The 27,589-nt window shown below is 35.0% G+C and overlaps 1 protein-coding gene across 3 annotated transcripts in view; it reads left to right on the top strand.

Annotated features, from left to right (window-relative positions):
* Window positions 1-27,589, top strand: part of KCNH7 (potassium voltage-gated channel subfamily H member 7) — a 206,896-nt gene that overhangs the window by 1,229 nt on the left and 178,078 nt on the right. For all 3 annotated transcript variants that reach the window (XM_030952660.1, XM_030952662.1, XM_030952663.1), the window contains exon 2: window positions 1,514-1,744. In XM_030952660.1, coding sequence (XP_030808520.1) covers window positions 1,514-1,744 — 231 coding nt within the window. The remainder of the gene's footprint in view (window positions 1-1,513; window positions 1,745-27,589) is intronic.

The raw sequence follows: 27,589 nt of genomic DNA on the forward strand, positions 1-27,589 counted from the left end.
TCAGACTTTGATTTAGAGGAAACAGAAAATATGCAGAAGAGTTATTAAAGAGGAAATACTCTTACCTTGTTGTCATGACTGCATTTAGAAATAGCTGTCAAATTTCTCTCTTTTCTTTATGTAAGTCTAAAATATCTATCCAGTGCAAATGCATCCTCAGAGAGAGTCTGTGAGATCTTTCCCAATGCAGCAGTTTACTACCTGTCGAGGAGGCTGAAGCTGAAGTCCTTTTTTTCCTGGCCAGAATTCTGGTTTCCTATTAGCTGTAAGAAAGATCACTTGATGCTTAAAATGAATTTAATTTGGAAACAGTAGTTTGATATATGTACATTGATTTAAATATTTAGCATAATTTTAGTATCAGTCTGGTGTGAGCCCTTACAGGTAATTCCAGTTCATATACTTCCATGTACTTAAACCCCTATTAGCATGTGTAATATTTATATTTTTTGAGAAAAAAATAAAGACAGTGCTATTGCTAATATATCTATATTAAGTTGGTGTTGCTATTCCAAGTTTTTATGTAGTGAAGTGTAGATTTTTTGACAGTAATAATGCACTAGCTACTAAATAGATAAGTGATAGTGAAAGTTCAACATGATTGAAAGATAGCAGAAAAAGTAAGAATGAAATCTCCAGATATGTCACTGTGTTCAAAGACGGACATATTTAAAATTTTGAAGACTTGCACTGTTTACTTGGTGTCATGTAAAAATATTTTATAAAGCAAGCAATTGCCTTTGAGTAGCTAAAAATTAATGTTCTTAGCAGTAAGTGTATCACAGTCACACATTTATAATTACAATGGGACTAGTGTGTTAAAAAGGTAAACAGAAACAAACTAATAAGAGTTGAAAACTTTTGAACATTTCTTTGAGGTGAGAGTTTGGGAAAGGAGGATGGATGGAAGCACAGAACTTCAGTGAAATTTGCAAAATGTTTCCAACATAACAATCATTTCATGTACCCCCGTTTTTGTTTTTAGGAACTTTTCTTCTGTTACATTTACATTCTAGACAGATTTATTAAAATGCTATAAATTTATTGTCATTCACCTCAATGAAAACCCCTATACAGTAGATTGAGAGGGACCTTACATCAGGAAGCCCTTCACTAAAGTAGAACCCCCTTCCCGAGGCTCTACTTTTCCCCAAAGGAAGCTGCTAACTTTTCAAGGACTTTCCTGGAGTTGTGACTGACGGGCCAGTACTCATCGCTTGGGCTTCAATGAAGCCTGAAACAGACAAAATTTTGAAGTCAAAAGGAGATTTACAGAGACTTGCATAGTGTGGTTTTATTTCTTTAAAAGAATTATATTCATCATTAATGTATTCTAAATTAATTGAAGTTTCTTTAAAAGTTATGGATCAAATGAACTTCATTAAATGACTGAAAATCTCTGTATTTCAGGCATTCCGTGAAAAGAAGGGTTGTTCAGCATTCATCTCTGCAATCGACCCTATAAGAAATGTTGAAAGAGCACTAAAAAATGCATCACTTTCTTTTATTGCAGATAAAAAATTCATCATTGCTAATGCTAGAGTGCAGAATTGTGCTATCATCTACTGCAATGATGGGTTCTGTGAGATGACCGGGTTCTCCAGGCCAGATGTCATGCAGAAACCTTGCACCTGTGATTTTCTTCATGGGCCGGAGACCAAAAGACATCATATTGCCCAAATTGCACAAGCCCTGCTGGGGTCAGAGGAAAGGAAAGTAGAAGTCACCTATTATCACAAAGATGGTAAAGTCTGGTTTTATTTTCAAAACTTTTTGCGTGTTTGGTTAGCAGTTGATTGGTAAAAGAAGTGTGTATGTTGTACTGGCCGGCCCCTTTGCTGAAGGTGTTGTAATTTCTCTGAAGTCCAGTGAAATACATTTGTGTGTGTCAGTAAGGGAATCTGCCTTAAGAGTAGTGGGTGTATGGAGTATGTCACTGCACACTCACTCTACCAGCTGAATGAAGCCAGCACAGTGTTTGCAACTCTGGAACAGAAGTTCTTCTCTCAGCTGGTTTAATGAAGATGTAAATCACTTAAAGTAATCAGCATAGAGGAAACGTACCTTGATTTAAATTCAATATTTTACCACAAAGTTAAAAGTAGAAAAAAATAGCCCATCATAAAGAAAGCATTAGCTTATAAAGAAAGGGAGAAGCCTTTTTCAGAGCTGAGATATTGTGAAGTACCTGCAATTGAACTACCGATATTGTCCTAGTATTGCCAGAGTCAAAACTATTCCCTGTTATTCAGTAAAAAGTCAATACATGCAGAATGGCTGAATCTGCTGATATTTTTTTCCTGTTAAGGGCAAAAAATTAATAAATGTATTTGCAGATTTTAAAATGCACACACATGAGAAGTAATTATGATACATAATAGTTATATGTAGAGTTTTGTTGTTGGTTGTTTTTTTTTTTTTTTAATTACCCAGAGTTATTTACAGAAACACCCATCTTTCAAATTAATTCAAATAATTGATAATTGTGGTGTACCTTATTTTGTCTCTTGCTGTGTACACTCTTGGGAGAAGGAAAAGGAAATTCATATTCAAATGCTGAGCTTAAATTAGTTCTGGAGAAGTGCCAGTGTGTTGTTTACATCAATTTTAGAATCACATGCAATGTGCTCTCTCATTTTAAAGTCACAGAGTTAAATCCTGTTCCCAATAATTCTGCTGTTATCTTGGAGAAAATTAAGGAATATTATTTTTAGCTTAGGCTGGTATAATTCAGATAGAACTCAGGCCAACCATTCTACCCACGCTACCAATATTTAAGCATACTCCTGGTAGCAGATTCTCAGTAGAGCCCTTTATTCTTAGATCTGGTTTGGTGGTCTGGAGCAGATTTCGGTTAAGATTTTTTGTAGCTGTGCCTTGGACATAGATTTCCCAGGAGACCTGACACTGTATGTCTTTTACACATCTCCCCTGTGTTTGTGTTAACTTGGCATGTGTTAAAAATAATATTGCAAAAGGAGAATGTTATTGCTAACTTTCACAGCCATCAGCCTGGAGCACTGTTTGGAGATGTGGTAGTTTAAAAGTCCTAAAATCTCCCAAAACATTAGGAGGGAGGAAAGGGCCTTTAAAAGTACTGTTTATCTGTCAATTACCAGAGGAAGATAGATAGATAGATAGATAGATAGATAGATAGATAGATAGATAGATAGATAAGATAGATCCTTTTCTAAAATGCTGAATTCTGAAATCATGCAACACACCATAATCTGTTTGAGACATACCAAAGAAATACTGTCCGTAAAAGTTGCCATATCTTTCATAAATAGTTTTGAATGCAGAGTTAGAGATTATTCATTGTAAACAATCTTATGCATAAGGGTTTTCAGTAACATCACTTCTATGAATAGTTACTTTAATAGCCTCCATACTTTGGTTGTCTAAATTTAAGCATGTAGATGGTATGATTTGCTAAATTTAAGCAGGTGAATCAGGCAAAAATTTTCAAAATATAAGATAGATCTTACACTCAAATGCATGGGTATCTGTCAGCTTGATTGTCTGTATATACAGGGTTTTTTTTTGGTTTGATCCACATAATGTTCAATTTCTTTTCAAAATGTGATAGAAAGCCTTAAGTCTATGTGGTGTCATGAAATTGAAACTACCTGTATGATGAGTGTAATGAATGTTAGTAAACATATACTATAGTTCTTCTAAATAACTCAAAAAGATACACCTCACTTTTCATCTTCACTTTTTCAAATTTCAAATTTGATTTTTCAATATATAGCATATATACATATACCTATATATAACATAGTCTGTATATTGTAACAATATACAGAATAGTGATACCAAACAGAGACTTCCTCCAAGTTGTGAAACAAAGTAAATTTCAAGAGTTTTCTAAAAATGTGAGAGTTTAGTGCCTGGTTAGTGGCTTATTTGGCATTTGTGCTCTGAGTATGAGACTTGAGGTCAATTTCAGCAATTTTCAATTTTCAGAGGTCAATTCTAGCACAGTAAGAAATGTAACTTTCTACATATGAGTAATCCAATGAACTATCCACAGCTCAGAAGTTTAATTTGATGTTTTATTTCATAGCAAGCCACTGTATAATATTTAACGTAATACTAAACACACAGAGGTGGAAGGCACCTCAAGCAGGTGTGAATTGCTGGAGGTCCCACTGACCAGAGGTTCTGAAGACCATATTAGACGCTCCTGACTTAAAACCCTGTGAATTGCAAATAAAACCTTATTCTACATCACACTATCACTTACTCTACATAAGCCACTGATTATATTAAAAATTATTCTAATATTTTGAAATAAAGCAAATGTCAGTGGGATCACTTTTAAAGCTAATCTGTCATCAGAATTCCAGCAATGCAGATGTCAGAAAGGGAATCACTCTATAAATAATGCTTTTTCTTTTTGATTCTAAATACCACCTCATATAATTTTAAAATGTCACAACTTTGAAGCTCAGCTTAAAAGAAAATTCTTGCTATAGAAAAATGGTATTGCACACACACACGGGAATTAGGATTCTGATGTTCTCTACTGGTCTATAGTCCACTTTTCTAGATGAAAGTGCAGGATCTCGAGTTTTAACCATCGTGATGATGCAAGACTGAAAGCTGCTGTTTGTTCACTGCTTTAATTTTTGGTCAAATTACTCACTCAAAGAAGATGAGACAGAAGTTCATATTCAAAAAATGGCAATTGCTTGAGTCTACACTGCCTTAAACATCATAGACAAAAGATAGAGTGGTCAAAGGAGAAAAAAAATTTATGCATGATGGTTTTATAAATGAGTAACCTGGATGGACCCTGTTTCCCTTTTCACTGTGCAGTGTGGGGAGGGTGCAGAGAAGCATCAAATGCTGGTGATGGCTTTGTGTAATTGTTTAGGTGGCCCAGACTTGGGCACCCAGCATGACCTGGGCACCCAGCAGGCCCTGTCCCAGCCACACCAGTGCTGCCTTCACAGCAGTTTTTGACATTTGCAGCTAAAAGCCTTACTAGCTTCTCTCAGAGTACTTCTGTCAGAGTATAGCTTCCGTTTGGTTTGAATTTCTCCTCTCTCTTTTTCCTTTTAGAAAGGTATTAACACAATCCAAGTAAAGTTCTAGTCCTCTGTCCTCTTCAAGTAGTGCCACAGTAGGCAATTACATAGCTACCAAAAGAGTTAATTACTGAGAAAAATCATTAATGGGAACAGATGGTGCCAAAACTAAAGGTCCAAATTTACAGGTTCTCATAGCCCAAGTAGCTACACAATTGTTGCTGGATGTACTCATGGGATTAAAGACACATAAAATTTGTTTTTTAATGTAAATATCCCTTTTTAAAAAGAACAGTGGATAAATACAAGTCACAAGAAGTATTATTTTGAAACAGATTTTTTTTCCCAAGGATTGCCCATTAGGCATTAGCATCTGCTTAATTAAAAAATTATACTCTGATATCAAAGCAGCAATATCATAAATTCCTTACTATCTCACATTTTTTTTCACTAATCTTATAGCTATATGATCTGAATTATACTTGAAGGCAAGATATTGTTTATACAGGATATCAGTTCTTATTTTAATAAAGTTATTTATGGTGAAAATATTTGACAGCTCTTCCTTTGAGGACTCCATTTTGCAGTTTAAGTCATTATTGCATAAATCATTCTTGACAGATGTAAAATATTGCTTGAGGTGGTAAAGCTGTAAAACTTTTGAGATAAAAAGTAAAATTATTGTAGGATTGAGAATGGATATATATAATAATCAGAAAATATTGTACCACACAGAATACATTTTTACTTTTTACTTTTTACTGTATGCTTTGTGGGCAATAATGAGATATGTCTAAGCTTGCAGATGATATCTATTAAAGGAAGGTAGGATCATTTAAGCTCAGCTTAAATTTAAGCTTAGCCATCATATATTCTAGTGTTGAGAAGAACTAAGGTAGAGTACAGGTTTGAGCAAAGATAAGATCAAGCAATTTGCAGAATGTGTACAAACCTCACAAACTACTTGCCATTTACGAGTTTCAAAAAAACAATTTGCCACAACTGACTAAAAATTAAACATGCTTGCATTTTCAAAGCACATTTCCAAACTAATATCTTAAGGCCTTTTCTGCTATTTTTTTGAGGATAGGAAAATAAAAATTGTGCAAACATGGTAATGAAATAAAGTAAAAATGATATTAAGAGTTCTTAAGAAGAAAGATCAGGACTTCATTTAGAAACTCATCATCTAGACTTCAGCCAGCATAGGCATTGTACTACCTGTTTGTGTGAACCTTCCAATCAATAAAAAACACAACTGAAAAGAAAGCTGCTTACATGTGTGTCAAGTCCCCTTAGACTTGTTTTAGCGTGAGGGTCAGTAACTGCAGTCTTGACCATAATTTCAGTGCCTTATCTGGAGCTGTTGAGATAGGCCAATGAATCCAGTCTCTCTGATACCCTGCTGGTGTAGGACTCCTTGACAGAAGAAATACTATCTGACTGCATTTTGATAAAGAAAGTGTTTCCCCACAAAAAAACCTGTCAAAAACCCTTTCTTAATCCAGGGGTTTTTTTCCAGGCATTCTTAAAATACCCCTTGGATGAAATCCAGACTGTTACTGAAGGTGCTGGACTATTGGAAACGAATGAGGATATCCATTCTTGTGTCTGTAGTGCTGTGTTTCTACCTTAGGCTTTAATACTTGTCAAGAAAAAGCCATCCCTTGCCCCATTCAGTATTGCTGATTTTACAGCAAGGAGAACCATCAGCAGTGAGAATACCTCAGTGATCCAAAATATCCACTATCCAAATATCTCATTTACCCGTCCCCGTTCAGATACTGCTCCTATGTCTGCTCAGAACTGTAGGTTCACTTCTGATTCACATTTCATGTAGGATATCTAATGATTATGATAAAGCACCTCTTAGAAATCCTAAGAAAGCTTATTTATAGGTCAATTTCAACCTTATTTTTCAACTGCTTGGCTTTCCAATATATTCTATTTCTTTCCAGGTAAAGATGAATTTATTTTAAATAAGGAGGGAACTTTTATAGAAAGAGATAGTATCTGAATAAATAGAACAACAATTAAATTGACTTCTAAATTATTCTCTTTCTCAGTGTTTAGCGTCAGAAAGGTATGAATAGATATATATAATTATAATAAGTAATTAAGAATAAAATTGCCGATATTTTAGGTACTGCATCTTTAACAGGAAAAAAATCTTAATTTGGAAAAATCCATTCTGACAGTTTTGAGTTCCTCTATGGCACAAATAAAAAACCTGCAGGCTAGTGGTTCAGGAGTCTTTCATTTCAGTACAGTGTTAAGACAGAACTCTTCTTACACTGGACTTCCATAGGATAATTTTATGTCAGGATTCAGAATGTCACAGGGCCAATTTACACCAATCAGGGGGCCCAAATTTCTCTAGTCTAAGCTAAAAAGAAAAAATGATTGCTGACTTTGAAAAAGTATGCCGTAGCAGTAAGAAAGGTGACACATTGTAGAGTGAAATGGTAATATAAGGTTACAATGTGATACACATCCTCAAAAGAGCTTCATTTTTTAATTAGGCATTGCTGACAAAATTTTTTATCTGCTTTGAATATGCTCGTTTTAGTTGTAGTGAAAGCTATTTTGGTTTTGGGTTATGAGACAAAAAGAACAGATGCTGTCAGTCTATTTTTGGTGTCATTTCACATGATTTATTGTGTCCCCTTTCCATCTTTATCATGCATCCTTTCTAATGTTACATTATGATAAGAGAGTCATTGCTTACTCCTAATTCATGTTATTGATTAGTTCTTTCCCTTCTCCACCAACTTGGCCCATATATCAAAAAGAGATGCTGAGAGCAAATCAGACATCATACCTTGCAATAGACACAGGGGAAGAGCCACTGCTTTTCTAATAGCAGCCTTTTGCATATTTGATATGAAACAAACTTCAAAACATGGCAGTTCGAGTAACACCAGTGTTGGCATGAGGGCTGCTCTCTCTGGTTCCAAGCAATGGGAAGAGGACAGTGGTGTGGGTTAGATTTTATGTTAGTGCTTTCAAGTCCAGCTTTAAAGTGTTTCCTACATGCTTGACTTAGTGTATGACTCAGTCTGTGTACTAGGCAGTCCATGCTCTTCCCAGCTAAGTATGGAAAAAGCTTAATCAGGCAGTATAGGATTCAGAGTTGGAAGACAAAGCTGACTATGGAAATTGCTAATTGACTCTGGAAACTGCATATCTCAAAAGCAATCAGAACTGTAGCTGTGAACCTCAGTCCAGGCAGAGCGGATAAATGACAATGACAACAGGGTATTGTGGTCTACAGTTACTTGCTCATTTCACATTTTCTGCAGCTCTGAAAGTTCACATCTCTGAGGTGGGAACTATTTGCCTTATGATTTTGTACAGCTTAAACTTTTTATTCTAGTATACTGTTGTTTTTTTTAAAGGCAATAACATGCATATTTGAAAAATTTCTTGGAAATTAAACTAAAATTTCATTTTGAAACACAAAATGCTTTTTGACCTCCAGAATTTCCACAGATATGCAATTTTAAGCTTCCTCACCAATTTTCTCAATATAGCCTTTGCATTTCTCATTTTGTTAATTCTTTAACACTGAAATCACAGTGAAATCTCATCAGGAAAGATCACCACAAAGAATACCAAAATTCAATCTGAGAAAAGGTCAGAGTAAACAGTGTAAAGAGAAGGTCTTATGTTTTTTTTTTGTTTCATTAACTGGATTCCAATTATAGATATTATACCTAGTTTGATGCTGCCTTCAATTATAGCATTGAAGTGTTATCCACACAAAGAATGTATTCTAGCTTATTTGTTAACAAAGAGCCATCATATAATCAAAATCTACAGATGGTATTTAAGTATCTGCGTTATTAACTATTTCATTACAGATAGTGAGTGAAAATGACCAGAAGAAAGCTTAGGCCAGAAATCAAAGCTGCATTTAGTACTTGACTACACAGTGAAATTTCTTGCTTTCCTGTCCTTGTTCCTCCATAATAACACATTACCTCATTTAAACCTCTGATTTGCCAAATGAGACTGCAGTGGAAACCAGAAGGTCTTGCCTCAACAGCCAGTTCAGAGAAACACAACAAGAATTTACTTTAAATACTTGAAAATTAGGATTTATCACAACATCTAAATACTGATCCTTGACAGCTTGCCTTGGCCTTTTTTGGGCAAATGCACAGGACTATTTGGCAACTGGTTGTTTCTGTGGCCAGAAACACTCATAAAGGCCTGAGAGCAAGATATCAGTGCCTACTGACACAGGAATTAGCTTGCACACCAATAGCTTTCATAGAATTAAATTGCAAAGTTTAATTTTTGTAGGACTAAGAAATCCTGATCTTTAGGCATTGGAGCGCTGCTCGTGCAGTAAACCTTTGCTAACTAGTATTAGCTGAATCTCTATTGCTGCATAAAGCAGCAAATTATGAAAGAAACATGCAAATCACAGACAAAACTTTCCTACATTTTTATCCACAAGATAGACAGGCAGAGACAACTTCAGAACAAGGACATATTAGGGGGTTTTGTCTTTGTCTTATACCTAGGCTACTTGAAAAGCTGTTAATCATCATGTAAATGTGTTTCATCACTAACATGCATGTGCTAAAGCACTTACTCCCAGCTGTTGTCAGACTTTGGAGTCTGTACCCTTTTGAGATTATTTCTTAGAGCATTCTTTGCTGATTTTCATTCAAATCAATGCAAGTGGATCTCTGAAAATAGCTTGCAAATTTCCTCCTTTCAAAACTCATTTATGTCAATCTGCTTTACTCCTTCCTCTCTGGAAAAAAATGCCAGATAATCTCATTAGTATTTTGCATGTTTATGGCAAAATACGAAGCAGCCTACTCTTTTTATACTTTCAAAAGGACATGAAACTCAGTAGTCTATAAATCCTATTGTCATGGCAGTTAAGTTAAAATAATGTTGCAATTCTGTCTACTTGCTTAAAAAGTGTAAAGAAAGAAAGAAAGAAAGAACCTAAAGTCCATGCCATTTTAAATAATGACAATAAAAGAAAGGAAAATCTGTTCCATTTTTCCATTTTAAGTGCCCAGTGTTATTTTTGCTTAATAAAATATACCAGGAATCAATTTAACACCAAAGCCTATTCAACTGAAAGAACAACTCTTCCTAGAAGAACTATTTCTAGGGTCATGGACAAGATAACCATATTATGTGAGAGAGTGGTAACAGCCTTGAAGTACAAAACCAGGTATCTATAAATCAACATGTGAGCCTTCTCTGTGGATTAACGGAGGAGCTCAGTAACTGGTGTGAAAGCTTATGTATAATGTCAATCCTGAGCCAGTCCATGCTGGGTCGCTGTTCAGAGCATCCTTTGCAGAACATCCCTACCCTTTCTATAAGGTACACTGATTGTTTGTTGCAACAAAAATGTGAGCACCTAATGCACAGAAGCATATTTAGTGTTTTACCCACAGCGTTTTAAAGAAAAGTTTTGTAGTTTTTGAGATAAAGCAGAGTTTGAGTACTGTTTGTGGATGACCACAAAATTGTAATAAAACCTCGTTCCTCCTTATCCTGCAACTTGCAAATCCCTTCTTGTGTCAGGATTAGAAATTGGATCTAGGACCTGCTCCCAAATGCCTAAAAAGTTAATTAAAAACTACTCACTTCTGCTGCAGCCACAAGCAGAATTAGTGTCTGATTTGTGTGATGTTTGTAGATCAGGAGCTGGGTGTGGGTGGCTTCCCCCTCTTGTGCTCATGGTTATTTAAAAGCAGAAAAGAAGAAGGAATGCATGGTTCACAGACCACTCTTCTTCCTAGCTGATGGGTAGGCAAGGCTACCACGCAGATCTATTTACATTCATTTTTTATTGTCTTTTGACCTCATTTGTAAAAAAAGCAGATCCTGCAGTAGCAGAATTACCAGTAGCATCATTGTCTCTGCAGAACTCAACATATGCAAAACATAATTATTAGCCAGACAAATACATTGTGTGTGGCTGCTTGAATTTCAAACATAATCTCTTTAACATTTAAATGTGCTAGAGCATTTGTCCCTGCTTCATGGGAATTAATCGAATTGTTTCCCTTTTAAATAAAATTTTATTCTGAATCCCTTTTCACCTTGGGATAATTTTTCGGTAAATAAAAATAAATTATAAAGGATTTTATTTCCACTTTCTGAGGAATATCTGAAGAAAGATGCCAACTTTTTTTTTGAAATGATGGAGAAACAAGTCTGCACATTTAATCTCGATTATTACCTGGAAAGTAGATAATGTTGGGGGGGGAGGGGGGAGGCTGTTGTCCCATGGATCCCACAGGCACTAAAAGATCAGATTTAACTAAATTATCATGACTATAAAGAACATGCTGAGGTTGAGTTACTGCAAGAGAAATTACCGACCTGAAGTTCTACATGTAAAACCAAATTAAGGAGTTAATTTCCAATTATATGCATATATTATAAAAGTGCATTTCTCCTTCTCAGAAGGTTTAAGAACCACTTTGAGGGGCTGCCAAAATTACTTCCTACCCCATCATAGAATGCAAACTGATATTCTATAGCTCACAACACTTTTGCTAATAAAGCACTTTTCTTATTAAATATATTAAATCACAGGAAGTTTGAACTGAACAGTAAATTAGAGGGGCTCCTAATGAACTGATTGGCTAATGCAGTGAGTCTTTTACCTCAAAAGATGTATTATTCTGGAAAAGCTCACAGTTCCAAAATATCCTTCTCTACTGCATTTTTGCACTATCCTCTTCTCTTTTCGAATGCAGTACACCAAAGTTGCATTGTAACATTTCCCTGTGTACATATATATATAAATGCCACAAAAAGTCCCCAACATGATCAAGTCTAAAAAAGGGATAACAGAATGAGAATAGAAAATTATATTACAGGGGATTGTTCTGTCAAAACACCTTTAATAGGAATTGTACTTAATAGGGATTATTGTAATATGAGCATCTCAGACCACAGGTCAGGTCCAAGACGACACCCTAGGTAATGCAGTTGTGTACATGTCTCTCTCCTGTCATAATAAACAATAATTTCCAGAGAAATGCATTCTTGTCTTACAGAGGTCACAAATGACCCTGAAGTGCCAGAATGGGTTAGAGATAGCTGGGGCAAAAGTGTCCAAACTGAATGGCAAAAGTCTCCAAACTGTTTCCTTCTCTTGACATAGTGTTAAAAGAACACAAAGGTGGAATCAACTCCTGTGTCAACTTCAGCCCTCATCCTTTCCAAATTTGATATAGAAAATAGAACTGCCGAATAAATGGCAAGTAAAAATACAGGAGGCATGATTGAGAAAGTTCAGTGGCTGCTAAACTCATGCTTTTTTCAAACAGAAAAAAATAACCGTTTGCCAGTCTCACATCGAACTTTGTTGTGATATTTGTAGCACTTATTCAGGTGCTACCACTAATCAGTCACAAAGAGCCTGTGCCTCAATACTTCAAAAAAAAGCAAAACTTAACTGAGTATTATTTGTGTTTAACTGGTGCTACATGTATTATGCAAGAAATGGGGCTTTATTTCCTCCTCAAAAAAAAAAAATTCCACTTTTCAAACTTCTAAAGAACTGAAATTTCATAAGACTCTAGCTTGATTCAGCTTTCTAGGTGTCCATAATGGAGTCTGATCTTCACGATCCTGAATAATTGTGAGATCTACATAAAGTTACCAATGGGGAAAAAAAGAGATTTCCACAGGATATAATATATCTGATTAGATTCGACTAACATATCTCAAAAATTAATTATTAACCAGGGATATCCTCATAACCTAGTTTAGATTGTAACCTATTCCCCTCTTGTACTTCATCCTTTGTTTGCATCTTGTTTTTTAGAAACTGGCACAACCTATATAAGAGGTAATGCTTTGTTTCACATGGGCATCATTAAATAGCAATCACTCAGATGTATTTGCTTTCAGAAAGCATTCTGTTAGCATGGCACATACTCTAGTATATAGCATTTCACCATTCTGGTATAGCAAAGAATTTTTTTTTTAGATTGCTCTTTTATAACCATTGTATTTACATAGAATCCAGAAGCATTTAGGTCAGGAGAAAAATTGGGAGGTCATCCAGTCCAGTCTTCTGCCAAAAGCAAGAGCAACTCAGAATTCAGAGTAGGTTGCTTAGGACTTGTCCAATTGGATTCCAGGATGGAGCCTCTCTGGGCAACCCGTTCCAGTACCATCATATTGAAACTGGTTTTTCTTTATACCAATTTAAAGCATTGTCTATCATTCTTTTGCCATGCACCTCAGTTGAAGACCTGTCTCCATCTCCTGGTAATTTCCTCACACCTATTGAAAGACTTTTATTAAGTCACTTGGAGCTCTCTCTACTCTAGGCTCACAGCCAAGGCCAATTTCCTCAACCACTCCACAAAGAATATGTGCACCAAATCCACATCCATCTTGTTGGCCTCTGCTAGCCTCATTCAAGTTTATCAGAATTTCTCTTGTATTAGGGTTCCAAAGTTGGATTCACTATTCCAGGTGTGGTCAACTGAGCACTGAGTAAAGGGGAAGTATCACTTCCTCAATCTACTGGCAAAGCTTCTGATGATACAACCCAGTATGTTTTATCCTGCACACAGCTGGACTCAAATTTCTCAACAGATCATCATCTGAGTCCTTTTTCACAACCTCGAGATTCAAATCTTTCCCAGACTGAGGCAGTGAATGTTTAAAGTACCTCAACTTTATCTGCATCCACTGTCACTAAATCAGTCTCCCCACTCATTAGCAGACTCAAGTTGTATACTTGACTATACAGCTTGTATACTAGCTGTGTACAAGAATACAACTTGAGCTGTATACTTGTTCATTCTTTTACTGCTAACATACTAGCAACACAAACTCTTCTTGTTGCCCTTGATATCCCAAGAATTTCAAATCTAGCTCAGCTTTTCCTTTTCCAAAATCATCCCAGCATGCCTGGGCAATGTTCTGGTATTTCTTTCTTGTAGCCTGTCTTTGCTCCCACCTCTTTTAAATACAGTTTTGGTTGGGGGTGTTTTGCTGTTGTTTTTGGTTTGGTTCTTTGTTTGGTTTTTTTTTTTTCCCACTGGAGCTCAGTCATGAGTTCTCTGTGCAACCAACTGGTATTTGAATACATTTATCATTTATTCATTTTTCTGAGTATTTGAATGCACTGACATAGTGCTTGAGAAAGCATTTGAGCAATACCCTCTGCAATGTTTGAAGAGCTAATGAGTTAGATACCATACTTTTATTTTTCCTCTCTATTCAGTAACCCATATGGGGGTATTTTACATATTTTTGATTATACTAAGTGGCACCTATGCTACTTTTATGTATTATTCTTATTCCTTCTTCAATGTTGCAGTATGATGTCAAGTTTTAGACCTTGTATTTTACATTATTTAGATACACTTATTCATGCATTAGGAAAACATTTTGTATTACACATACAAGAAGGTTGAAATTGCAGCCTAGATGTTTTTTGATGGAACACCTTTTCCAAATATCATTACTGATGTGCTACATGGTATAAATTCTCTGTTGGTACGCATTTTATTATGAAGAAATAAGTGTTTTCCTATAATAGAGGTCAATTCACCTGGCTTCTAGGCAGCTGCCTTTTTTTTTACATATATTTTTCATACAAAAGTGTTTGAGTTTAGAAGAAAAAAAATCCTAATGCTTATTTTGCTGTGGATTACAGTCATCCAAACCCACTTAATGCTAAAGAAAGTTGCGATGGACTACTAAGTTTTAGAACAGCTAATCAATTGTTGTACACTAGAAGATAAATGCAACTGCACTGGCAACTAACCAGAGCATCCCTGGTACACATTTTTGAGCATTTCATTCTCATCACTAAAGATATGAAAAAATCAGATCTTCTAAGAGAGAAATATTTTTTACACTGTCAAATTCTTTCAGTGACTTTCAGTAGCGAGGTAACATTACTGAAAAACTGTCTCATCTCAAAAGAAAAAGTTTATTGCTAACATTTCCTTAGCCAGGTCATGCAAAAGACAACATTTTCCTCTCCATTTCTCCTCTGCCATTTTTAATTTCATATTTCCTTCTAAAAAATATAGATTTGTCCTATATGCTTTTTTCCAGGTTAGTGACTAGGAGAGATAGAAGTCTCTTTTCTTCAAGGGTTAATACCAGCTTTTTCCTTTAGGACAATATCAACTCCCCTTCCCCTACCTTGTGGAACACCACGATCAGTATGGAAGTGTGCTACCTCCCAACACCTGCCTGCTGGCATTGATGGCACTCAGCATCCTGCTGGAGCTGGCCCCTAACGCAGACCTCAGCAGCAGAGCATCGGTGATCCTGCACCTTGTGTGCCCCTGCAGTGATGTCAGAGCCATGGGTTTAAGCAGTACCTCTTCAAATACCCATCATTTAGGGATGTGATTCCATGTGAGGATATTAAAAAAGAAAGCTGAGGCATAATCCTGCTGATTTATGACACCCCAGCTGGGGACCTGACAGCCTATTCCAATTTGCAACCCATTTCATATTTTCTCTCAGTTCTTTACCTGTAGACAATGACTGTTAAAGCACAATATGACAAAGCATATTTAATGAATATTATTAGTGATGAGTTCAACTGCTTCTTGATATGCTTAATCGAATATACTTCCACTGACTAAACCAGCACTGACAATATTTTAATTTTATTATTAAAATAATTTCTCTCCATATTGCATGCATATTTAACACTTCCAGATCTCTCTGTTTCATGCTGTATTTTATTTTTAATCATCCCAATGTGATGTCTGAAAGTTTGTAGACAAAACCTGCTTTATTGACTGCCTGAAAGGAATTGCTCTCTGCCCATGCGACAGGTAAAAGTATCTTGAGGGTGTACAGCAGCAGTTCCTGGCATTACATTAGAAATGCTGGTTGCTCCTACATCAGTTAATTTGATGATGCAGAAGAGAACACATTTAGCATATGCATTAAATATAGTATTATGCAAGGATTTTTCAATTTGTAACTTTTTATTTAATTGTATTTTTATTTCAGTTCAGATGCAAAGCCATTCCTATAACTAAGGTAGTCAGTGGGAGATTCACACACTGAGGTTTCAAATGCACCCATTTCTGCAAGCAACAGATACAGTACAGTGCTCAGGGTAGCAGCTTGTATGTGCTTTATTTCTGCATAGGATTAATTTAGTGTGCATAGTACTGAGACGTGTCTTATTTTTAATTTAAAGGAATGAGATTGTACAAATCATTTCTCATTCTTGGACTGGACCCAATATTCCCCATCAGATTGCCCATTACAAGCTGATTGCAAACGTTGACTTGTTTTTGTCAAGAACAGTTAAAGATAGTTGGCCCTACAAGGCTTGAGTAAAGTCAGAATGTGAGCAAGAGCCAAAAAGATGGCTTTTCTAGCCTTTTTCTGATACTGTGCTTTGCAGAGAAATACAGTTATCTTTACACACAGTTATTACAAAACAACTTTCCCTTGATTAACATAACTTTCAAAATTGTGTTTACGTCCCATTTATTTATGATCTTTATGTAAAGCAAAAGAATTGTAAACCAAATGTCCCAAAGAAGTTAAGTTTCATTTCTAAGGTTTTTGAATAACTGAAAAGCTTTTACATTTTTATATGGATTTGAAATGCTTGAAATTATTCAATAGTTACATATTTGATAAAGGCTTTACAAGTATATGCATTTTTGTGACTCAGTTGAACACATCACCCTCTTAATGATCAGCAAGTCATTGTTTTTTAGATACACAATATATTATAATGTACAGTTTGCAAGCAATTATGAGAGCAGAATGACACGCGGGTATTTTAAAACTGAAGTATTTTCCTACTAACTTCAGCCCTAATCTTTAGAATTATGGCATATTTGTTCTTTGAAGTTACATTTTCTTATCCTGGTACCCAGCCAGGATAATCATACGAAATTTTAGAGATCAGAGTAGTGAGTTGGACCACTCAGCCCAGGTCTATTTGCTGGGAAAAATGTGGTCTTATTTTAAAGTGTTAACGCTAAATAGAAACCTTTTTTGAGTATAGGATTGACAGTTCCATTAAGTCTACCTAACCAGCCTTTCTGAAGTGCAACAAAAAGGATAAGCAGAACCTCTGGCTAAGTAGGTACCTTGCATCACCTCAAAATGCTTTTTCCAAATCCTGCAATGGTAAATTCACATTTCCTTTCACTATTTTAGGGGGTATAGAGACCTTCAATGCATATCTTTGTTGGAGCTTGATATTGTTTTACATTTTATGGGAATAAAACACCAGAACTGTGGTGTTGAACTGAGATCAGCAATCAAAGTTAACATTTTACCTCTGAGATATTATCTGTAAAGGAAACTTTCCAAAACAGATTGAAGAATTGTAAAGTTCGTTATTACCTGCCATGGACATATCATCTATATATTGCAGAAGAAAAAAAAATGACTAAAGAAAAAAACAAACAGGCAGAAAAAAGCCCCCCAAAAACAAAATGAAAGGTTTTTTGGTCTGTTTGTTCTGTGCTACCAATACTTTCAGCAAATTGATAATGTTATTATGTAACAGCAGTGTAGAAAGGAAAATTTTGCTAGGATTGAATCAAGTTAAAATCTGTTTTAGTCTTGCCAAGTGTATCAGCCTTCAACCAGTGATGGTCAAAACAAAACTGTTTTGATAAACTTTAGGGTCTCAGGGCTACAGTCCTAGAGTTATTGAGAAGTTTAAGCAAGGGAGAGAAAAGCATGCAAAAACCTGAAAAAGAATTTTCCAGTCAGTTCCATGCATAAAGCTCATTTCACCCTTAACATTACTATACCTTTCAGTAGGGAGAAGAAGGGAAATGTGAATTCTCAAAAGTACCTAGAATTACATTGTTTCTTCTATTCAAATTATCATTCAGCTCAAGTAAAGCATCTGGTATAATCACACACTGGACATGAATGGGATGAGCACACCTAGCAAGCAGCTGTTGCCTCAGTTCTGTGGTAATCTTTCCCACTTACCAAGAATCACACTGTCTTTCTTCACAAGGGTGCCCACAATTTTAACCCTGTAAATTTTTTCAAATTATTAGATATCTTCATCTTTCCTTCAGATTTTCAAGAAAATTTTACTGATTTAGCTCTTTGTGATGATTTTGATTATTTATTGGATATGAAAATAATGGCCTGCATTCTGTCCCTGTATAAGAAAAATGTAGTCTGAGCTACAAATTAAGGAAAGTGATAACTCTGATTTGTTGAATAGCTCACTGATGCTTTTCTTATTACATCATAGAGGATCTATCTTCTGCAATTGTAAAATATAGCAATAAAATACTGCATCCAGTAATATCTTCAAACAGTAATATAGAATAATAATATAATATATATATATGTAAATATAGAATAATAATATAAAAGTACTATTGGTATTTTTTTCATTGCTTCTACTTATGCTTATTTGCACCTATTTTTCATGTTACCTCTAAAGTAAATATCAGAGTACGGTGAAACACAGAAGGGACAAATTACAAACGCACTGCTTTTCCACAACTTTTTTCTTCAGAGCAGCTAGCAAAACCTAGCACTGAATATTCATTGGTTTTGGTAGCAATGTTGATTTTTAACTTTAATACAGTTTATGTGAAGTATAGTAAATAGCTTCAGATATATTTACTATGGTGGTTGTAATCACTCATAATTATATAATTGGATGCCTAACACTGTTTACCAAAGATATAGTCAATATTACACATGAAATTGGCTTGGCTCTGTATTAAAGTGAAAAAGTCAAACAGAAATCTTGATGTACCCATCGAATTGGAGCCCTGGTCAGACTTCAGGAGTGAGGATCCTCTGGAGAAGATGTTTATTACAGGCCACTCCAAAAGGAAAGAAAGCAAATTTAGGTTCTCTAAGAAATATATAAGCACAATAAGAAAACTTATGCATAAATAACTGTACAAGAGTGCATGAAATAATTTGGTTCTTGGCCAAACTGAGGAATAAACACAACAGAAATAATCTTTTTCAAGCTCCACCCTAATAACTTCTCAGGTCATGATTCAACTCAGTCATTTTTGCAACTGCTGAATTTCTCTGTGAAAGCTTGAGAGCTTAAGTGAGTATTATTGCACCACACAGAGAAGGTTGCAATATCTACTAAGCCCAAACACTTGGCTTCAAACTGCCAAAACAAAAATTAAATATTATTAAAATTTTAAAAATTTAGGATGAAAGCTTTTACTTAAACTTTGATCTTCTGGGCAGGAAAGAAACAATCAAACAAACAAGGGAGAAAGATGGACGTATGTATAATTAAAATATCACTTTAATTTCATTAACTATTAATGAAAAAAATGTGACTAGTCCCATTGCATAAGTGTCATTAATATCAACAATTAATAAGGCTTTATTAAATGTGCAAAGAGGAGTATAAATAACTCAAACACTAATCCTAAACATCCTATAATCAAAAAATCATGGGCATAGAGTTTCTTTAACAAAACATTCTTAAAAAGTCTCAAGTCTAAAACTTATAATAATTTTGAAATCGGAAATGTTGTTGAAAGTGAGCTGTCCTTACGATCTATGTTATATTCTCAAAATGTTCACTCTATAGCAATTGAAGCATTTTTGTGAGTGACAGATGAAAACTGGTAAAAAAGCTTTTGACCTAAAATGTTTAGCCTCAGATTCTCTGAAATTCAGTAAATTTTAATAGCTGATATACAATTAGAGATAAAATTTACATTTTTTATCTTTAGTTTTTACACATAATATCATCATATAATTTTAATATATCTTTAAAAATCCTTATAAAGTAGGTTTATTGTAAGATCCTATACTATCCTTTTTGTTACATAGAAATCAAGGAAAAAAACTCTATGGTGCTTTCATTTAATACATATATTATAAATGTGGCAAACACAAAATTATTATTTACATACCCATCATTATGTTATTAAATAATTCTAAAAAATTTATAACTACTTCTTGAAAATTTTAGAAATCTGAAATGTCTTCCTTATTTCACAAGACACCATGCTGGTTTTATAATTCCTCATTGTCTAGGCTATGCTTTAAATTTCTGTTTATCTAAGTGAAGGTACTGATACCTAATATTTCTAAAGGTATTTTTTGTGCTGCAAACAGCGGATGAATTTCCAGCTATCTTTTCTAGTTCCCTCTCTCTGCTTAATGCCCTCCTCTCCAACCTGTCACTTAGTTGCATTTCATTTTAATCCAGCCAGAAAAACCAAGATTTTCCTAATTGTAGAGCCATACAGGCTAGCACAGGGTAAATAGATATTTTATAGTCTCATGGGAAACTGGATTACAATTCCCATTATAAAAACAGTTTTTATTCCTTAAAGCACTACTTCTGCCACTGCCCTGAACTCTATGCTCCCAGGCACAAAACACATTAGTCTACAAGCGAAACATCATCTCAGGACAAATCTCTGACCTTTTATTAAATACTGAAGACATCAATTGGTCATTGAAGAGCTTTATGAATGAGCACAAAACCAGAACAGGTCAAGACCAACAATTAAGCAGCAGTAGTACTTGTTTCAAGGTTATATACAGAAACCAAAGACTGAGCACATATGCCTACAGAGAAGCTTTTCATCAGAATTTACAAGAACAGTCATTTTTTAGAAAACATATAACAGCCAATATTTGTACATGTCCTTCCTAATACTAAATTTCAGAAAATTTCAGAAAATACATTTTTTCACTAACAACTACTACAAGGAAACCTGGTTTTCCAGATATAAATTTCCTTGGAAATTATCTAGCCATTACGCCTTAAATTATTTAATTGAATAAAAGCATTTCATGCCATACTTAGGCAAACAAGCAGGTGGTGGAAGTTGAGCAGACAGCAGCTTAAGAACAAGATCTGTATGAAGCATCCAGATACTTTAGGAACAAGGGCAAAATCTAACTAGGTACCCATATGTATGTTAATTGATTTTCCAGTCTTCCACTCATGTAAAATGAGTAGATGGAAAATTCAAGAATCTTTATCCTTTGTACCCTTATGCAAGAGTTGGTGGATGGTATTACAAGCTTTCCTATTTATCAACACAGTGCTACATGTTTTACCAATTTCAAATATGGCAGAACTTTTACTGCCATGCCCTAGATCGCCAGAACTCTTTGAACAGTCACTTCGGTGCACATTTTTTTCTTAAAACTTCTACAGCCCAAAGAGAGTGTTGGAAGTGAAAAACAAAAATGTGACCTGATACATTTATCCTCATCTCTGAGTACTTCCCAAAATAGGGACATACCTATCGGATGTGTAAAAGAACAACTACTGTGTGCTCACTAACAGCTTGTAGGACAATTTTTGAATACTGAGTAGGAGGAGAAATGACAGCTGACCAGGAAATAGGGTTATTATATGTTCTTTTTTAAAAGCATCATTTTGAACCATTTCCACAAAACCACTACTCAAGGTTAATGAAGCAAACACAAACTTATCATTTCATCCTAAAGACTGAACATCAAATGCAGTATTATCTCTAATACTGCATTGCAGTATCACTTCTGGGTTTCTGTCCAAGTCTTGATGTGGGGCTTGAACTCATGGTTTTCTGGTGAGGTTAAAAACCTACTGTGATCTCAACCATAAAGGCATTTGCCCTACTTTGAATTATGCAGCAAAATACTTACTGTTGTTGCACAAATAGTAGGAGTGTAATACTAATAATTGACATTTTATAGAAATAATCATAAAATATAAAAAAAACCAAGGCCTTAAATATTACAGAAAGTTTAAAGACTAACATATACTGCATTAAGTACTTTTATTTCTCTTAAGAATATTTGTTGTATTGCTACAGCAAGATAAATAGATACTAAATTACAGTGCACAGTGTTGTTACATCACTTGAGTAATTTCTTCCAGCCTATTGCAGAAATAGACCTAGACCTATTAATTTAATCATCTTACTGAAACTGCATTACTAATATTTAATGCTTCTTTTAAAATGTAGCAGCCCTCCTACAAGAGCTAAATATTCATGTGGATGGCACAATATGTTATCTTAGGACTTCACTTGTAGTGTGTGGCTAAACTGTGGCTCTCTATTTCTAGTAAGAGTGACTGGTTTGAATTCTACAGAGATCGTTATGACTGCTAGCAGCTACTTTAATCCAGCGGTACAATTTAGCTCTGCATCCCAGCATCCAAATGAAAGAAAGAGAAGACAACTGAGGAATGAAATTTTGACTAAGGATATAGATACCATAATGGCTTATCTCACCATAGTGTTTGAACATACAGGGAGCAGCCAAAATAAGTGCAGTTTCTATCAAAAGCTACCACTGGCAACTCTCATCATCATCCTTTTTTGAAAGCTGCCCCAGAAGCAGAAGCCACAGACAAAGGCTCACTGATAAATACAGCATTATTAGAGAGAAAAACCATAGCACCTCTGCATTCCAGTTAAGTGTTAATCACTCAGGTTGGGAATGAACCAGTGTGAGCCACTCATATTATGAACAAATGTGAGATTGATGAGAACCACAATTTGGTGGTTCTTTTATTTGTTGGTTCTTTTATTTGGTGAACTGAAAACTGGAGAGGAATAAAAAGCTGTTCCAAGTCAAACAAAAGAGCAGAGTTGGGTTGGGGAAAAGAGATAGTGAGTGATAAAGAAAGACAAAGTCAATGAGAAAAAAAAAATCCAGTACTACAAGGTGGGAAAGTTGTCAAAAGGAATCTTGCTAGCCACAACATGCCTGATCAATGGTGCAATTTACAATTTCATAGCATGAAGCTGTCTCAAGAAAATGTACTAACCTTTTAAAATTTACATCCACTTTCTTTGACTGAAAATTTCCCCAAATAAATTCAAAATCATAAATAGTTTCTGGGTTCATTCTGCATTTACTATTTTTTTTGGTTGAAAATAATAAATGTCATAAATTTAATCTAAAAGCTTCTTATATTGAACTTCAGAAACATTTTTGGCTAAAGTGATATATATATAATCACTCTGTAATTTTATATATATGTAACAGTACCAAAACGAACAGCTTGATAGTATTCCTGCTTTTGAAGGCCCGTGTGCAACAAAGATGAATGCAGTAGCCCTCTTCTCCAATGTATTTGGCAAAAATAAAATTATAAAACCATTTATAGTGCTGTTATAATTGACAGAATCCCTTAGGACAACACAACTGGCTAGATTCTCTATAAGGACCTTGTGTCATGCATGTAGAAAGTGCTGGCCAAAAGGGGAGGTGTAAAGAGTTACAGTTTACAGCTGGATACCAGGTTTCTGGCAGCTCTGAGTGTCAAGCAGTCTCTAATATAGCTCTGATATAAGACTAAAGCTGTACTTCAAAGGTCTGTGGGTATAACGCATTTGTACACATGCACAAACACGTAGTTCAATTCCTGGCTTAAATGTCTTTGTTTTCTTGCTAATCCATATCAATACTTCTTAAGTAGGTCTTTGGATATGAGGATTGTAAATGCAAAGTGTTCAGGATGTTATGCCAGCAGGCAGTCAGGAAGATCAGAGGAATAACAGACAGCAAAACCCACATTGATAGAGAAGTTTGGTTCCTTACTAATTAACTACAACTGTGATTGAAATTACTTGTTTTGAAGAAATCTATTCAAATTTCTTCTTTCAAATTTCCTAGAAAAACTGTTTCATACCAGACTTCGTTAGGTGCGGAAACAGCGGCTGAGACCTAATGAAAGGATTAGTCTCATACAGCACAGATTGAAGTCACTTAGGCCTTTTACTGTGACAGGATAAACTGAGACTAAAACTTAATGCCTTTCAAGCTGTTAGGTAAGAGCTCAAAAGCACTTTCTAGCAGCTCCAAAGCCTGTAAAGTTCTGATCTCTTTATTGCAAATAGTATAAAGGATTTTAAAATATTATTCTGAAATCTAACCCCAAAACTAAAGATACCCAAATGTATTTTGTCCTTTTTCAGTCAGCAATTCTCTGATTTGAAGGTATCTTTGCAGCAACTCCACTTCACTAAAATTGTCCCAGATGTGTGCATCAGTTTAACTGAAATTAGAGCTGGGGTTAAAAACTGCATGCAAGAACATATTAAGCTAACTTGGAGTGGTATTTAAAAGTCAAAAAGACAGGCCAGGAGAGGGTTTATCAGAACCGAGCCTGGTGCATTTCTTCCTTGCTTGTAACTTTACAATTAGAAAAATGAAAGAGATACTTTGCTTTGGAAATTAGCCTCTTTGCTTTTGCTTATTAGTGAAGATCAAAATGTGCTTCACCCTCTTACAGTACCTATGCTGCTTTACTTTCCTGATGTTGTGGATGATCCTGAACTAGAGCAGTCATTACTTGTATCCTTGTGTAAGTTTCCAGTATAGTGCACTGTTGAAATATCTACCCCATATTCTGTTTTTTGAAAGAATTCTGCTTTACTTTGCAGTTGGGGATTTGTGGGACAAAGAAAATAAATTGCATTAGTAACCTTTTAGCCTCTGCAAATATGAAAGAAAATAAACATGTTGATGGAGATACTCAGATATTCAAGACAGTTTTAATTCAACAAAATTGTAGCAAGAAAGCCCTAATGCACCTTCCCTTTTAATGGCATAAGTTCCTAGTTGTATCATCTGTAATAATTTATTTTGCCATTGTATAAAGCATAGCTGTAGATTTTCCTTTATGTTGCTCGGTGACAGATTTTTTCTTTTTTTTTTAAACTGCAGCATAATTGTGTTGCCTAATGAATAAATTATATAACACATTTAATCCTGATTGATATTTCAGTAAAGCTCAAATTATTCCTGCTACTAATTAATGAGCACTTCTGTATCTGCAAAAGATGATTTAACTAATCCAATGTATAGATTTTCTTGAGGCTAATTGTTAAGTTTAATGAACCAGCTATCTCCCACTGAAGCAAGTGTCGTGTGTCCTTACACCAAGCAGCTAAAAAAGTTGTAAATCCCCTTGCACAATAGCAGTAGTTATGGATCAAAGCCTGTTCTGAACTGTCTTCTGTTTGTGTAGTGTCCTTGACTTTAATAGGAATGTGCAAGTAAAATACAGTTTTCTACAATGTTATGACTTCAAATCTGATTCTGTTCTCCTAATTTGTGTTCTGTTTAACTTTAGATAATTCTAAGTATCAAAAGTAAAATAAATATAATGAGGAAACTCAGATATGAAATTGAGTCTATCTGAAAAAACAGACAGAGAGGAAGGCACTGGTGAGGATATGTTTCAGGGAATGCATAGATTACAGACCAGCAAGGAAAACCACAATAAAAGCCTTTTCAATACACAGTTTCTCTGGAACTTCCACATTTAAAGCCACAGACAAATTTAGCAGGAAAGAAATCCATTAGTATAACAAATGCAGCAAAGCAATTGAACACAACTGGAGTCCCAGACAGAGCTGCTATCAGCTGCCATTCCTGGCGTGCAGCACAGGATAAGTTAAAAGACAGCTGATGGTGAATTATAATGACATGGGGAAATGGGGTACAGCCACTCAGCCGTGAACAGCAGGACGCACACAAGACTAAAAGAGCAAGTATTTGCTTAGTCACTTTTTTGCTTCTCTTTGGTGACTGGAGTGCCAGATAATCCCCATCCAGATGCTACTTATGACATTGACTTTTTTTAAAATTTAGTCAAAATATCAGGTACCTGGAAAGGAAAAAGCCCCAACCAAATGAAAAACAACAAACCAACAAAACCCAACATCAAAAACAAAAACCAAAACAAATAAGCAGACTGATTTGAAATAAAACATCATGTCTGGAAAAGTGGCAAGTTAGAAATTTGATGTTACTGAATTAATGATGTATCACGACAGGCATGTTCTGAGGGTTCTCTGTCATGTCATAAGGATATTGCCACATAACTTCTCATCTGTGCTACCATCATCAGAAACAGCACCAGCAGGAAGGGAATATAATAAACAGGGTCTTTTTAAGTCTTTGACTAAAAATCATGTTAATATATGTGGATTCTATTTATATTTTTTAAATTATAACCTTGCTTTTGGATAATGTTTTTTAGTTTTTTAGTTTCAGTGGTCCTAAATTTTATTTTTTTAAATCCCAGGGTACATTAGAAAGACATTTCCATAGCTATGAAATTTACCTTGGGATAAAATCTTGCCATGCACTGCAGTATCAATCTTTCTATCAAAATCTGTCTCTCTAAAATTATATTAATTATTATAATTTTTTATTGTTTACCATAAAACCACTTGAAGTGAACTAAATAATGGGGGTGAACCTTCACTGTTAAATTTTAATGGCAATTTCTATTTCTCCCTGGCAGTCTTCATTAATCCATTTGGAAAGGACTGAAAACATTTGAGTGAGAGAATAAGGAGAATATTCTTTAAATAATTTATTTTAAAAAAATTATTCCTCTAACTCTCAAGCAGTATTTAATTCAGTCAAATTATAAACAAGACTTACTTTTAAGCATGTTTTTCCTCACTTGCCAGCTTAGCTACACCAGTTCATTTTCATTCTTTTTGAGGTCTAGGCTCTGAAACATTATTCTCACACACCTTAATCTTGGCCATATTCTGATCTTTTATATTTTCCCTTTCACATTATGCAACATCAAGCACAACAGACACCAAATACTCTGTTACAGCCAGAGGATTACTGTTTCTGTGCCACATAAAAAATCATATGAAAAGCAGATTACTACCTAACTGTATGTTTCATAATATGGCAATGTTGCCAGTATTTCTGTGCCTGGGTATTTAAGAGGTATCTAAATGATTCTTACAAATCATTTATGTCTGTGTCAAGGAACATGGTTTCTGTAGCACAGGAATGCTTTTCTCAGCTTTTGCTTCAGGATATGGTTGGGCATAGCCAAGCACAAGGATTAGCTGAGAAGAAATTAGAAATAAAACATTTTTCTATTTTCCTGATATTATGGGAGGTTGGCTCTTAAAATCAAAGAACAATGCAGAAATTGTAGGACGAGATAACAGCAGTACATTGCTCAGCTCCTCTGTCCTCTATGTGATGGTGGAGTTGCACAGACAAAATTGTAAGGAAAAGTCTGACACCTTTTAGCACATTTGAACTCATGTGGAAAGGGCCTCAGGACAAACTTGTTAAAAGCATCCAGAAGCATAAAGAATATTAAATGTAGCACATGTATTAAACTGCTTGATACCTGCCATCCAAGAATCTCGGTTAATTTTTTCCATTACCCTGACTTTTTAATATTGCCTGAGTAGCCTTAACCAGATGGAAAAATATAGCCAAAGTATTCTTACTCTCAAAAAGTCTTCTCCCTTAACAAAGTATTAATGGTATTAACTGCCTTAACCAAGTATTAATGATATTCTCTGATTATCCAGCAGTAGCTTTGCAAGCATAAAACTTCTCTTTCTAGCAGTATGAAGTCAAGATTATTCCTTAAATCTGTGTGCTTTCAAAAATTTACTCTCTCTTTTTTCCTCTCTCTTCTCTTGATTATGGAGCTTTCAGAAATGATTGGAAAATGGGTGAATAATTCTACATTTAACAACTGGCATAACAGCCTGTGGTCTTTGCTAGAGTCACTGAGAACATTTTAATGAACAGGCATGATAATTTTCTTTTTCAACACC

This window comes from Camarhynchus parvulus, chromosome 7, assembly GCF_901933205.1.
Source record: "Camarhynchus parvulus chromosome 7, STF_HiC, whole genome shotgun sequence".
Lineage (NCBI taxonomy): Eukaryota > Metazoa > Chordata > Aves > Passeriformes > Thraupidae > Camarhynchus > Camarhynchus parvulus.